Consider the following 16360-nt stretch of genomic DNA (forward strand, 5'->3'; position numbering starts at 1 on the left):
GAGGCGTTTTCATCCGAGAAACGCTGTGATTGGTGGATAGGATATGGAGCAGGCGACTGACAGCAACATAACCAATCACAGTGTGACAGACGCTTCACATAGCACCAACTGAAATGTTTAATTTTAAATGAATGTAGCCTACTTGCAGTCTGGCACACACGTGGGTGCTCGGTATTTTCCGTGGGTGCTCGAGCCCCGGAGAACCCACGGTATCGGCGCCTATGGACTGCAGTAGTAGTAGGAGCGAGAGTGGAAAATCACCGCTAGAACGGACTCGAGCTGTGTGTTCGGTGGTGAGAGTGGGCGGGGCTAGTCTGTGATTGGTCAGAGGAGGAGCGTGTCGTCACTCGTCTGAGGAGGAAGTTCAGAGGTCGTGCAAAATCACGGATGTCACTGTAAACATCGTGTTTACATCGCGTTTACATCAGTTTTACATCGCGTTTACTGTGTTTGCGCTGATCTGAACTGAAGAGCTGTGGATGCTGTGCTTGACTGCAGGGGATGAATGTCTTCACGGCTGATATTTACGAACATTGTTACTTCTCCTGCAAAAGCGCTGAAGTGAGTAAATAAATGACACACACACACACACACACACACACAGTATTGGACGCGAATAGTTGTTTTGTTGCTGTAATGATCGCGTGACAGATGATAGTCACTGCTGATCCATTCATCAACAAGTGTGAGCTTCATAACCCGTCATAAGTCTTGGTCTGCTGTTGTAAGGTGTTTAATCTGGTGGGTTTTCATTGAAACACAAACTGCAGAGTCACGTGTGTGTGTGTGTGTGTGTGTGTGTGTCTGTCAGTCAGGCTGTTTTTATGGATTCATCCATTATCATATAAGTTATATATCATATAAGCTGTCATGATTCTGTGCTGAACTGATTCATCATTGATGTACAGTATTCTCATCTGTGTGCTGGGCCTCTAATATAAAGAATATAATATCACCGAAATTAAAGGCCACTTAAGTGCACTTAAATCGACCTCACTTGTTTCTTAACACACTTAAAGGTTGTATCAGTGATTTCAGGCCCAAAAATAAATGTCTAATCTTTCCTAACGATCCGCTAGCTGCCCGCCCCATAAGCATGCCGTCCAAAAACCGCGTCTCTGTAGGCAACGTAGGCTCTGAGATCTGCACACAAAAACAAATGTGTACAACCACCACTCAAAACCAAAATAAAGTGTTCCAACCAATCACTGACAGGGGCGGGTGTTGTGAGGTTTTGCGCTGGTGCACGGCTGGACGCGAAATCGGAGCAACACCCGCCCCTGTCAGTGATTGGTTGGAACACTTTATTCTGTCCATCATAACTGTCCTCATCCGTCCATCATTACTGTCCTCATCCGTCCATCATTACTGTCCTTATCTGTCCATCATAACTGTCCTCATCCGTCCATCATTACTGTCCTCATCCGTCCATCATTACTGTCCCCATCTGTCCATCATAACTGTCCTCATCTGTCCATCATTACTGTCCTCATCCGTCCATCATTACTGTCCTCATCCGTCCATCATTACTGTCCTCATCTGTCCATCATTACTGTCCTCATCCGTCCATCATTACTGTCCTCATCCGTCCATCATAACTGTCCTCATCTGTCCATCATAACTGTCCCCATCTGTCCATCATTACTGTCCTCATCTGTCCATCATTACTGTCCTCATCTGTCCATCATTACTGTCCTCATCTGTCCATCATTACTGTCCTCATCCGTCCATCATTACTGTCCTCATCCGTCCATCATTACTGTCCTTATCTGTCCATCATAACTGTCCTCATCCGTCCATCATTACTGTCCTCATCCGTCCATCATTACTGTCCCCATCTGTCCATCATAACTGTCCTCATCTGTCCATCATTACTGTCCTCATCCGTCCATCATTACTGTCCTCATCCGTCCATCATTACTGTCCTCATCTGTCCATCATTACTGTCCTCATCCGTCCATCATTACTGTCCTCATCCGTCCATCATAACTGTCCTCATCTGTCCATCATAACTGTCCCCATCTGTCCATCATTACTGTCCTCATCTGTCCATCATAACTGTCCTCATCTGTCCATCATTACTGTCCTCATCTGTCCATCATTACTGTCCTCATCTGTCCATCATAACTGTCCTCATCTGTCCATCATTACTGTCCTCATCTGTCCATCATTACTGTCCTCATCTGTCCATCATTACTGTCCTCATCCGTCCATCATTACTGTCCTCATCCGTCCATCATTACTGTCCTCATCTGTCCATCATTACTGTCCTCATCCGTCCATCATTACTGTCCTCATCCGTCCATCATAACTGTCCTCATCCGTCCATCATAACTGTCCTCATCTGTCCATCATTACTGTCCTCATCTGTCCATCATAACTGTCCTCATCTGTCCATCATTACTGTCCTCATCTGTCCATCATTACTGTCCTCATCCGTCCATCATTACTGTCCTCATCTGTCCATCATTACTGTCCTCATCTGTCCATCATTACTGTCCTCATCTGTCCATCATAACTGTCCTCATCTGTCCATCATTACTGTCCTCATCTGTCCATCATTACTGTCCTCATCTGTCCATCATAACTGTCCTCATCTGTCCATCATTACTGTCCTCATCTGTCCATCATAACTGTCCTCATCTGTCCATCATTACTGTCCTCATCCTTCCATCATTACTGTCCTCATCCGTCCATCATTACTGTCCTCATCTGTCCATCATTACTGTCCTCATCCGTCCATCATAACTGTCCTCATCTGTCCATCATTACTGTCCTCATCTGTCCATCATTACTGTCCTCATCCGTCCATCATTACTGTCCTCATCTGTCCATCATTACTGTCCTCATCCGTCCATCATTACTGTCCTCATCTGTCCATCATTACTGTCCTCATCCGTCCATCATTACTGTCCTCATCTGTCCATCATTACTGTCCTCATCTGTCCATCATAACTGTCCTCATCTGTCCATCATTACTGTCCTCATCTGTCCATCATTACTGTCCTCATCCGTCCATCATTACTGTCCTCATCTGTCCATCATTACTGTCTTCATCTGTCCATCATTACTGTCCTCATCTGTCCATCATTACTGTCCTCATCTGTCCATCATTACTGTCCTCATCCGTCCATCATTACTGTCCTCATCCGTCCATCATAACTGTCCTCATCCGTCCATCATTACTGTCCTCATCCGTCCATCATAACTGTCCTCATCTGTCCATCATTACTGTCCTCATCCGTCCATCATAACTGTCCTCATCTGTCCATCATTACTGTCCTCATCTGTCCATCATTACTGTCCTCATCCGTCCATCATTACTGTCCTCATCTGTCCATCATTACTGTCCTCATCTGTCCATCATTACTGTCCTCATCTGTCCATCATAACTGTCCTCATCTGTCCATCATAACTGTCCTCATCCGTCCATCATTACTGTCCTCATCCGTCCATCATAACTGTCCTCATCCGTCCATCATAACTGTCCTCATCCGTCCATCATTACTGTCCTCATCCGTCCATCATAACTGTCCTCATCCGTCCATCATTACTGTCCTCATCCGTCCATCATAACTGTCCTCATCCGTCCATCATAACTGTCCTCATCTGTCCATCATAACTGTCCTCATCCGTCCATCATTACTGTCCTCATCCGTCCATCATAACTGTCCTCATCCGTCCATCATAACTGTCCTCATCTGTCCATCATAACTGTCCTCATCCGTCCATCATTACTGTCCTCATCCGTCCATCATAACTGTCCTCATCCGTCCATCATAACTGTCCTCATCTGTCCATCATAACTGTCCTCATCTCTCCATCATAACTGTCCTCATCTCTCCATCATAACTGTCCTCATCTGTCCATCATAACTGTCCTCATCTCTCCATCATTACTGTCCTCATCTGTCCATCATAACTGTCCTCATCTGTCCATCATAACTGTCCTCATCTGTCCATCATTACTGTCTTCATCTGTCCATCATTACTGTCCTCATCTGTCCATCATTACTGTCCTCATCTGTCCATCATTACTGTCCTCATCCGTCCATCATTACTGTCCTCATCCGTCCATCATAACTGTCCTCATCCGTCCATCATTACTGTCCTCATCTGTCCATCATTACTGTCCTCATCCGTCCATCATAACTGTCCTCATCTGTCCATCATTACTGTCCTCATCTGTCCATCATTACTGTCCTCATCCGTCCATCATTACTGTCCTCATCTGTCCATCATTACTGTCCTCATCTGTCCATCATTACTGTCCTCATCTGTCCATCATAACTGTCCTCATCCGTCCATCATTACTCTCCTCATCCGTCCATCATAACTGTCCTCATCCGTCCATCATAACTGTCCTCATCCGTCCATCATAACTGTCCTCATCCGTCCATCATTACTGTCCTCATCCGTCCATCATAACTGTCCTCATCTGTCCATCATAACTGTCCTCATCTGTCCATCATTACTGTCCTCATCCGTCCATCATAACTGTCCTCATCTTTCCATCATAACTGTCCTCATCTGTCCATCATAACTGTCCTCATCTGTCCATCATAACTGTCCTCATCTCTCCATCATTACTGTCCTCATCTGTCCATCATAACTGTCCTCATCTGTCCATCATAACTGTCCTCATCTGTCCATCATAACTGTCCTCATCTGTCCATCATTACTGTCCTCATCTGTCCATCATTACTGTCCTCATCTGTCCATCATAACTGTCCTCATCTGTCCATCATAACTGTCCTCATCTGTCCATCATTACTGTCCTCATCCGTCCATCATTACTGTCCTCATCTGTCCATCATAACTGTCCTCATTCTTCCATCATTACTGTCCTCATCTGTCCATCATTACTGTCCTCATCTGTCCATCATTACTACTGTCCTCATCCGTCCATCATTACTGTCCTCATCCGTCCATCATTACTGTCCTCATCCGTCCATCATAACTGTCCTCATCCGTCCATCATTACTGTCCTCATCCGTCCATCATTACTGTCCTCATCCGTCCATCATAACTGTCCTCATCCGTCCATCATAACTGTCCTCATCCGTCCATCATTACTGTCCTCATGCGTCCATCATTACTACTGTCCTCATCCGTCCATCATTACTGTCCTCATCCGTCCATCATTACTGTCCTTATCCGTCCATCATTACTGTCTTCATCCGTCCATCATTACTGTCCTCATCCGTCCATCATTACTGTCCTCATCCGTCCATCATTACTGTCCTCATCCGTCCATCATTACTGTCCTCATCCGTTCATCATTACTGTCCTCATCCGTCCATCATTACTGTCCTCATCCGTCCATCATTACTACTGTCCTCATCCGTCCATCATTACTGTCCTCATCCGTCCATCATTACTGTCCTTATCCGTCCATCATTACTGTCCTCATCTGTCCATCATTACTACTGTCCTCATCCGTCCATCATTACTGTCCTCATCCGTCCATCATTACTGTCCTCATCTGTCCATCATAACTGTCCTCATCCGTCCATCATTACTGTCCTCATCTGTCCATCATTACTGTCCTCATCTGTCCATCATTACTGTCCTCATCTGTCCATCATAACTGTCCTCATCTGTCCATCATTACTGTCCTCATCTGTCCATCATAACTGTCCTCATCTGTCCATCATTACTACTGTCCTCATCTGTCCATCATTACTGTCCTCATCCGTCCATCATTACTGTCCTCATCTGTCCATCATAACTGTCCTCATCCGTCCATCATTACTGTCCTCATCTGTCCATCATTACTGTCCTCATCTGTCCATCATAACTGTCCTCATCTGTCCATCATAACTGTCCTCATCTGTCCATCATTACTGTCCTCATCTGTCCATCATAACTGTCCTCATCCGTCCATCATAACTGTCTTCATCCGTCCATCATTACTGTCCTCATCCGTCCATCAGTACTGTCCTCATCCGTCCATCATTACTGTCCTCATCCGTCCATCATTACTGTCCTCATCCGTCCATCATTACTGTCCTCATGCGTCCATCATTACTACTGTCCTCATCCGTCCATCATTACTGTCCTCATCCGTCCATCATTACTGTCCTTATCCGTCCATCATTACTGTCTTCATCCGTCCATCATTACTACTGTCCTCATCCGTCCATCATTACTACTGTCCTCATCCGTCCATCATTACTGTCCTCATCCGTCCATCATTACTGTCCTCATCCGTCCATCATTACTGTCCTCATCCGTCCATCATTACTGTCCTCATCCGTCCATCATTACTGTCCTCATCCGTTCATCATTACTGTCCTCATCCGTCCATCATTACTGTCCTCATCCGTCCATCATTACTACTGTCCTCATCCGTCCATCATTACTGTCCTTATCCGTCCATCATTACTGTCCTCATCTGTCCATCATTACTACTGTCCTCATCTGTCCATCATTACTACTGTCCTCATCCGTCCATCATTACTGTCCTCATCTGTCCATCATAACTGTCCTCATCCGTCCATCATTACTGTCCTCATCTGTCCATCATTACTGTCCTCATCTGTCCATCATAACTGTCCTCATCTGTCCATCATAACTGTCCTCATCTGTCCATCATAACTGTCCTCATCTGTCCATCATAACTGTCCTCATCTGTCCATCATTACTGTCCTCATCCGTCCATCATAACTGTCCTCATCCGTCCATCATTACTGTCCTCATCCGTCCATCATAACTGTCCTCATCCGTCCATCATAACTGTCCTCATCCGTCCATCATTACTGTCCTCATCCGTCCATCATTACTGTCCTCATCCGTCCATCATTACTGTCCTCATCCGTCCATCATTACTACTGTCCTCATCCGTCCATCATTACTACTGTCCTCATCCGTCCATCATTACTACTGTCCTCATCCGTCCATCATTACTGTCCTCATCCGTCCATCATTACTGTCCTCATCTGTCCATCATTACTGTCCTCATCTGTCCATCATTACTGTCCTCATCCGTCCATCATTACTGTCCTCATCCGTCCATCATAACTGTCCTCATCCGTCCATCATAACTGTCCTCATCTGTCCATCATAACTGTCCTCATCTGTCCATCATTACTGTCCTCATCCGTCCATCATAACTGTCCTCATCCGTCCATCATTACTGTCCTCATCCGTCCATCATTACTGTCCTCATCCGTCCATCATAACTGTCCTCATCCGTCCATCATTACTGTCCTCATCCGTCCATCATTACTGTCCTCATCCGTCCATCATAACTGTCCTCATCCGTCCATCATAACTGTCCTCATCCGTCCATCATTACTGTCCTCATCCGTCCATCATAACTGTCCTCATCCGTCCATCATTACTGTCCTCATCCGTCCATCATTACTGTCCTCATCTGTCCATCATTACTGTCCTCATCTGTCCATCATTACTGTCCTCATCCGTCCATCATTACTGTCCTCATCCGTCCATCATTACTGTCCTCATCCGTCCATCATTACTGTCCTCATCTGTCCATCATTACTGTCCTCATCTGTCCATCATAACTGTCCTCATCTGTCCATCATAACTGTCCTCATCCGTCCATCATTACTGTCCTCATCTGTCCATCATAACTGTCCTCATCCGTCCATCATAACTGTCTTCATCCGTCCATCATTACTGTCCTCATCCGTCCATCAGTACTGTCCTCATCCGTCCATCATTACTGTCCTCATCCGTCCATCATTACTGTCCTCATCCGTCCATCATTACTGTCCTCATGCGTCCATCATTACTGTCCTCATCCGTCCATCATTACTGTCCTCATCCGTCCATCATTACTGTCCTCATCCGTCCATCAGTACTGTCCTCATCCGTCCATCATTACTGTCCTCATCCGTCCATCATTACTGTCCTCATCCGTCCATCATTACTGTCCTCATCCGTCCATCATTACTGTCCTTATCCGTCCATCATTACTGTCTTCATCCGTCCATCATTACTACTGTCCTCATCCGTCCATCATTACTGTCCTCATCCGTCCATCATTACTGTCCTCATCCGTCCATCATTACTGTCCTCATCCGTCCATCATTACTGTCCTCATCCGTCCATCATTACTGTCCTCATCCGTTCATCATTACTGTCCTCATCCGTCCATCATTACTGTCCTCATCCGTCCATCATTACTACTGTCCTCATCCGTCCATCATTACTGTCCTCATCCGTCCATCATTACTGTCCTCATCCGTCCATCATTACTGTCCTCATCCGTCCATCATTACTGTCCTCATCTGTCCATCATTACTACTGTCCTCATCTGTCCATCATTACTGTCCTCATCCGTCCATCATTACTACTGTCCTCATCCGTCCATCATTACTGTCCTCATCCGTCCATCATTACTGTCCTCATCTGTCCATCATTACTGTCCTCATCCGTCCATCATTACTGTCCTCATCCGTCCATCATTACTGTCCTCATCCGTCCATCATAACTGTCCTCATCCGTCCATCATAACTGTCCTCATCTGTCCATCATAACTGTCCTCATCTGTCCATCATTACTGTCCTCATCCGTCCATCATAACTGTCCTCATCCGTCCATCATTACTGTCCTCATCTGTCCATCATTACTACTGTCCTCATCCGTCCATCATTACTGTCCTCATCCGTCCATCATTACTGTCCTCATCTGTCCATCATAACTGTCCTCATCCGTCCATCATTACTGTCCTCATCCGTCCATCATTACTGTCCTCATCCGTCCATCATAACTGTCCTCATCCGTCCATCATTACTGTCCTCATCCGTCCATCATTACTGTCCTCATCCGTCCATCATTACTGTCCTCATCCGTCCATCATTACTGTCCTCATCCGTCCATCATAACTGTCCTCATCCGTCCATCATTACTGTCCTCATCCGTCCATCATTACTGTCCTCATCCGTCCATCATTACTGTCCTCATCCGTCCATCATTACTGTCCTCATCCGTCCATCATTACTGTCCTCATCCGTCCATCATAACTGTCCTCATCTGTCCATCATTACTGTCCTCATCCGTCCATCATTACTGTCCTCATCTGTCCATCATAACTGCCCTCATCTGTCCATCATTACTGTCCTCATCCGTCCATCATAACTGTCCTCATCCGTCCATCATTACTGTCCTCATCCGTCCATCATTACTGTCCTCATCTGTCCATCATAACTGTCCTCATCTGTCCATCATTACTGTCCTCATCTGGTTGTGTGTTTGCAGGATGATGTCCGTCAGAGGTGTGTGTTGTGTTTGCAGGATGATGTCCGTCAGAGGTGTGTGTTGTGTTTGCAGGAGTGTGTAACGGTTGTGTGTCGTGTTTGCAGGATGATGTCCGTCAGAGGTGTGTGTTGTGTTTGCAGGAGTGTGTAACGGTTGTGTGTTGTGTTTGCAGGATGATGTCCGTCAGAGGTGTGTGTTGTGTTTGCAGGAGTGTGTAACGGTTGTGTGTTGTGTTTGCAGGATGATGTCCGTCAGAGGTGTGTGTTGTGTTTGCAGGAATGTGTAACGGTTGTGTGTTGTGTTTGCAGGATGATGTCCGTCAGAGGTGTGTGTTGTGTTTGCAGGAGTGTGTAACGGTTGTGTGTTGTGTTTGCAGGATGATGTCCGTCAGAGGTGTGTGTTGTGTTTGCAGGAATGTGTAACGGTTGTGTGTTGTGTTTGCAGGATGATGTCCGTCAGAGGTGTGTGTTGTGTTTGCAGGAGTGTGTAACGGTTGTGTGTTGTGTTTGCAGGATGATGTCCGTCAGAGGTGTGTGTTGTGTTTGCAAGAGTGTGTAACGGTTGTGTGTTGTGTTTGCAGGATGATGTCCGTCAGAGGTGTGTGTTTCCTCCTCACGCTGTTCCTGGGCAGTTTCTTCGGGAGTGTGTTCCTGCTGGGTCCGGTTCTGCCGCTCATGCTGCTGTCTCCGGCCTGGTACCGCTGGCTCACGGACCGGATCGTGGCCACATGGCTCACGCTCCCAGTGGTGCGGCTCTGCATTCCCTCATTACAGTCCCGGCTCGCGTTTATAAGCCTGTGTGTGTGTGTGTGTGTGTGGGACTCGTACTGAAAGTGTTCGTTGCCGAGAGAAAGGAATATCCAGACTTATAAACGCCAGAACCTGCAACATTCCCTCCATAACCCCAGTCTGAGGAAGAGTGTGTTCATGCGTCTCCTCCCCGAAATAACCATATATGAGTTACCTCTTTCACTGTGCACACCCTCATCTGCATATCATTTGCATATGATTATTCATCCACATGATCCATGTTTAACGGTACGAGACATCAGGAGAATATGAGATACGGATGTGCGTCACATTACGTTTCTAATATTCATTTAGTAGCCGATCCTTGCCTCGGTTTTGAATAAATAAATCAAAATAGTATTTTTAATTGCTTTATATTAATGGAAACTGATAGGCCTTATTGTGCATTATTGATCATTATTTGCGTGTAAATATTTCCTCAGGCGCGAATTCTGCTGTTATCATTAGCGAATCAAACATTACAAACAGCAGCGCATACACTACTAATATTTCTATTTATTAGAATATAAATAATGTTGTAACTTCTCGGTAATGATTTCATGGAATTTAAGTGCTTAACTCCATTGATGAGAATGGCTTATTTAATCTAAATGTGTATATTAGACAGTTTAAATAATTATTCTATTTATTTAAACTGTTATTGTCATCATGCACTGTATTTATGATTAGGATTTATAATGAATATAAAAGTGGTTTCCCTCAGATCTCCATCGCTCTCGTCAAACGTCTCCGTCTCCAGAATGATCAGAGTAACTTTCAGGCGCACATTCTTGCGTCACGTTTTTTTTATAAACGTGAAGATTAAGAGCCGGTAATATTATAAACGTGCAGATTAAGAGCCGGTAATATTATAAACGTGCAGATTAAGGGCCGGTAATATTATAAAGGTGCAGATTAAGAGCCGGTAATATTATAAACGTGCAGATTAAGAGCCGGTAATATTATAAACGTGCAGATTAAGGGCCGGTAATATTATAAACGTGCAGATTAAGAGCCGGTAATATTATAAACGTGCAGATTAAGGGCCGGTAATATTATAAACGTGCAGATTAAGAGCCGGTAATATTATAAACGTGCAGATTAAGAGCCGGTAATATTATAAACGTGCAGATTAAGGGCCGGTAATATTATAAAGGTGCAGATTAAGAGCCGGTAATATTATAAACGTGCAGATTAAGGGCCGGTAATATTATAAACGTGCAGATTAAGAGCCGGTAATATTATAAACGTGCAGATTAAGGGCCGGTAATATTATAAAGGTGCAGATTAAGAGCCGGTAATATTATAAACGTGCAGATTAAGAGCCGGTAATATTATAAACGTGCAGATTAAGGGCCGGTAATATTATAAAGGTGCAGATTAAGAGCCGGTAATATTATAAACGTGAAGATTAAGAGCCGGTAATATTATAAACGTGCAGATTAAGAGCCGGTAATATTATAAACGTGCAGATTAAGGGCCGGTAATATTATAAAGGTGCAGATTAAGAGCCGGTAATATTATAAACGTGCAGATTAAGAGCCGGTAATATTATAAACGTGCAGATTAAGGGCCGGTAATATTATAAACGTGCAGATTAAGAGCCGGTAATATTATAAACGTGCAGATTAAGGGCCGGTAATATTATAAACGTGCAGATTAAGGGCCGGTAATATTATAAACGTGCAGATTAAGGGCCGGTAATATTATAAACGTGCAGATTAAGAGCCGGTAATATTATAAACGTGCAGATTAAGGGCCGGTAATATTATAAACGTGCAGATTAAGAGCCGGTAATATTATAAACGTGCAGATTAAGGGCCGGTAATATTATAAACGTGCAGATTAAGGGCCGGTAATATTATAAACGTGCAGATTAAGGGCCGGTAATATTATAAACGTGCAGATTAAGAGCCGGTAATATTCTAAACGTGCAGATTAAGGGCCGGTAATATTATAAACGTGCAGATTAAGGGCCGGTAATATTATAAACGTGCAGATTAAGGGCCGGTAATATTATAAACGTGCAGATCAAGAGCCGGTAATATTATAAACGTGCAGATTAAGGGCCGGTAATATTATAAACGTGCAGATTAAGGGCCGGTAATATTATAAACGTGCAGATCAAGAGCCGGTAATATTATAAACGTGCAGATTAAGGGCCGGTAATATTATAAACGTGCAGATTAAGGGCCGGTAATATTATAAACGTGCAGATCAAGAGCCGGTAATATTATAAACGTGCAGATTAAGGGTCGGTAATATTATAAACGTGCAGATCAAGAGCCGGTAATATTATAAACGTGCAGATTAAGAGCCGGTAATATTATAAACGTGCAGATTAAGGGACGGTAATATTATAAACGTGCAGATCAAGAGCCGGTAATATTATAAACGTGCAGATTAAGGGCCGGTAATATTATAAACGTGCAGATTAAGGGCCGGTAATATTATAAACGTGCAGATTAAGGGCCGGTAATATTATAAACGTGCAGATTAAGGGCCGGTAATATTATAAACGTGCAGATTAAGGGCCGGTAATATTATAAACGTGCAGATTAAGGGTCGGTAATATTATAAACGTGCAGATTAAGGGCCGGTAATATTATAAACGTGCAGATTAAGGGCCGGTAATATTATAAACGTGCAGATTAAGGGCCGGTAATATTATAAACGTGCAGATCAAGAGCCGGTAATATTATAAACGTGCAGATTAAGGGTCGGTAATATTATAAACGTGCAGATCAAGAGCCGGTAATATTATAAACGTGCAGATTAAGGGCCGGTTATATTATAAACGTGCAGATTAAGGGCCGGTAATATTATAAACGTGCAGATCAAGAGCCGGTAATATTATAAACGTGCAGATCAAGGGCCGGTAATATTATAAACGTGCAGATTAAGGGCCGGTAATATTATAAACGTGCAGATTAAGGGCCGGTAATATTATAAACGTGCAGATTAAGGGCCGGTAATATTATAAACGTGCAGATTAAGGGCCGGTAATATTATAAACGTGCAGATTAAGGGTCGGTAATATTATAAACGTGCAGATTAAGGGCCGGTAATATTATAAACGTGTAGATTAAGGGCCGGGAATATTATAAACGTGCAGATTAAGGGCCGGTAATATTATAAACGTGCAGATTAAGGGCCGGTAATATTATAAACGTGCAGATTAAGGGTCGGTAATATTATAAACGTGCAGATTAAGGGCCGGTAATATTATAAACGTGCAGATTAAGGGCCGGTAATATTATAAACGTGCAGATTAAGGGCCGGGAATATTATAAACGTGCAGATTAAGGGCCGGTAATATTATAAACGTGCAGATTAAGGGCCGGTAATATTATAAACGTGCAGATTAAGGGCAGGTAATATTATAAACGTGCAGATTAAGGGTCGGTAATATTATAAACGTGCAGATTAAGGGCCGGTAATATTATAAACGTGCAGATTAAGGGCCGGTAATATTATAAACGTGCAGATTAAGGGCCGGGAATATTATAAACGTGCAGATTAAGGGCCGGTAATATTATAAACGTGCAGATTAAGGGCCGGTAATATTATAAACGTGCAGATTAAGGGCCGGTAATATTATAAACGTGCAGATTAAGGGCCGGTAATATTATAAACGTGCAGATTAAGGGCCGGGAATATTATAAACGTGCAGATTAAGGGCCGGTAATATTATAAACGTGCAGATTAAGGGCCGGGAATATTATAAACGTGCAGATTAAGGGCCGGTAATATTATAAACGTGCAGATTAAGGGCCGGTAATATTATAAACGTGCAGATTAAGAGCCGGTAATATTATAAACGTGCAGATTAAGGGCCGGGAATATTATAAACGTGCAGATTAAGGGTCGGTAATATTATAAACGTGCAGATTAAGGGCCGGTAATATTATAAACGTGTAGATTAAGGGCCGGGAATATTATAAACGTGCAGATTAAGGGCCGGGAATATTATAAACGTGCAGATTAAGGGCCGGTAATATTATAAACGTGCAGATTAAGGGCAGGTAATATTATAAACGTGCAGATTAAGGGTCGGTAATATTATAAACGTGCAGATTAAGGGCCGGTAATATTATAAACGTGCAGATTAAGGGCCGGTAATATTATAAACGTGCAGATTAAGAGCCGGGAATATTATAAACGTGCAGATTAAGGGCCGGTAATATTATAAACGTGCAGATTAAGAGCCGGGAATATTATAAACGTGCAGATTAAGGGCCGGGAATATTATAAACGTGCAGATTAAGGGCCGGTAATATTATAAACGTGCAGATTAAGAGCCGGGAATATTATAAACGTGCAGATTAAGAGCCGGTAATATTATAAACGTGCAGATTAAGGGCCGGTAATATTATAAACGTGCAGATTAAGAGCCGGGAATATTATAAACGTGCAGATTAAGAGCCGGTAATATTATAAACGTGCAGATTAAGGGCCGGGAATATTATAAACGTGCAGATTAAGGGCCGGTAATATTATAAACGTGCAGATTAAGAGCCGGGAATATTATAAACGTGCAGATTAAGGGCCGGTAATATTATAAACGTGCAGATTAAGGGCCGGGAATATTATAAACGTGCAGATTAAGGGCCGGTAATATTATAAACGTGCAGATTAAGGGCCGGTAATATTATAAACGTGCAGATTAAGGGCCGGTAATATTATATACGTGCAGATTAAGGGCCGGTAATATTATAAACGTGCAGATTAAGAGCCGGGAATATTATAATAAAATCCTCTTCATACGTCAGAAGGAATGAAATCTGATCGGTTTATTTTGACATGTTTGCAGAGAAAGACTCACTAGAACAGAGTTACTGGGTTTCACTTTTCACATGTTTTCTGGGTTTGTAGAAGCACTGGACCAGATTATAGCACTTGCACACGGGAAAAGTCAGATTTTCATGATATGTCCCCTTTAACTGTGAAGTTTTAGTCCGCTCAAGGCACCAGTGTGTGTGTGTGTGTGTGTGTGCAGGCGCTGCTGGAACTGGTGTTCGGGGTGAAGGTGGTCATCACGGGTGACGGGTTTGTTCCCGGCGAGCGCAGCGTGATCATCATGAACCATCGCACGCGTCTGGACTGGATGTTCCTGTGGTGCTGTCTCCTGCGCTTCAGCTTCCTGCGTCTGGAGAAGATCTGCCTCAAAGCCGCGCTCAAGGCCGTGCCCGGCTTCGGTGAGACACGCTGCACCTCCCACGAGCGATGGGGGTTTTTGTGTGCAAATTTTAACGGGGTCGTCGGATGCCCATTTTCACAAGTTGTTATGATTCTTTAGGGTCTTCATGTAAAGTTTTTAACATACTTCGTTTAAAATTCCTCAATGGTTGTGTAAAGGCAGGAACACACCAGGCCGACGGGAAGTTTTTGTGCGTCGGCCGACTAAGTTTTCTCAGTGTGTTCCGCACCGTCGGCTGAAATCGGTCCTCGTGGGCTTTGTAACAGCTGATTCGACATGTTGAATCGGCGTCGGGCCGTCGGTGAAAGAGGGAACTCTGATTGGCTGTTCAGCTTAGTGAAGGAGTCAGTGCACGAGAATAATAGCAAAACTAGAGTAAAGAAGTCAAAACGCTACAGATAGAAGTGTGTTCTTATGTTATGTCATCTTACCTAAGTGTTCCTTGGCAAATATTTCAATATTAACATGAGTGGAGTGGAATAAAGGAAGTGTTAAGCAAGATTGATATTCAAAACGGTAAGCACGCTCTGGTGTATCTGCAGCCTGCAGCGTCAGTTTCTCTTTCTGAATGTCGAATATAGACGTATATATCTGCAGAAATAGACAGTTGTCTCGTTTACACGCAGGCGCAGAACACACACGCTTGCTAACAGTCGTCAGTAGTTCTCTCGGTGTGTTCAAATACAGCTTTTCACCCCGACGCGAGGCGACAACACAGTCGGCCTTCATCAGCGCTAGTTCGTAGGCGTCAGCTTGGTGTGTTCCTGCCTTAAAACAACAGCCTTTTACCTCCTCAAGAACAGCTCTGTTCAAAGCGACCCGCTTCGGTGCATGTCTCTTTAAATGATAATGAGCAACTGCCCACCCCCCCCTTCCCCTCTTCTCTGGGGTGTGTCAACACAAGACGTGTAAAGTGATGCCTTGGCGGACAGTATACAAACAGCTGAGGGCGGAAATACGCTAGTGGGGGAAATACGCTAATACTGAACATATGCTAATACGGGAAATACGCAAATACGGGAAATACGCTAATACGGGAAATACACTAATACGGAACATATGATAATACGGGAAATACGCTAATACGGGAAATACGCTAATACGGGACATATTCTAATACGGGAAATACGCTAATACGGGACATA

The 16360-nt window shown here is 43.9% G+C and overlaps 1 protein-coding gene across 1 annotated transcript in view; it reads left to right on the top strand.

The window, feature by feature from the left end:
- The first annotated feature begins 428 nt into the window (after nucleotides 1-428).
- Nucleotides 429-16360, top strand: part of lclat1 (lysocardiolipin acyltransferase 1) — a 30474-nt gene continuing 14542 nt past the window's right edge. Inside the window, 3 exon segments of the mRNA XM_077241954.1 lie at nucleotides 429-545; nucleotides 9787-9973; nucleotides 15015-15213. Coding sequence (XP_077098069.1) covers nucleotides 502-545; nucleotides 9787-9973; nucleotides 15015-15213 — 430 coding nt within the window. The 5' untranslated portion in view covers nucleotides 429-501.

This window comes from Siphateles boraxobius, unplaced genomic scaffold (genome assembly GCF_051911475.1).
Source record: "Siphateles boraxobius isolate OS27281-9 unplaced genomic scaffold, OSU_SipBor_1 249, whole genome shotgun sequence".
NCBI lineage: Eukaryota > Metazoa > Chordata > Actinopteri > Cypriniformes > Leuciscidae > Siphateles > Siphateles boraxobius.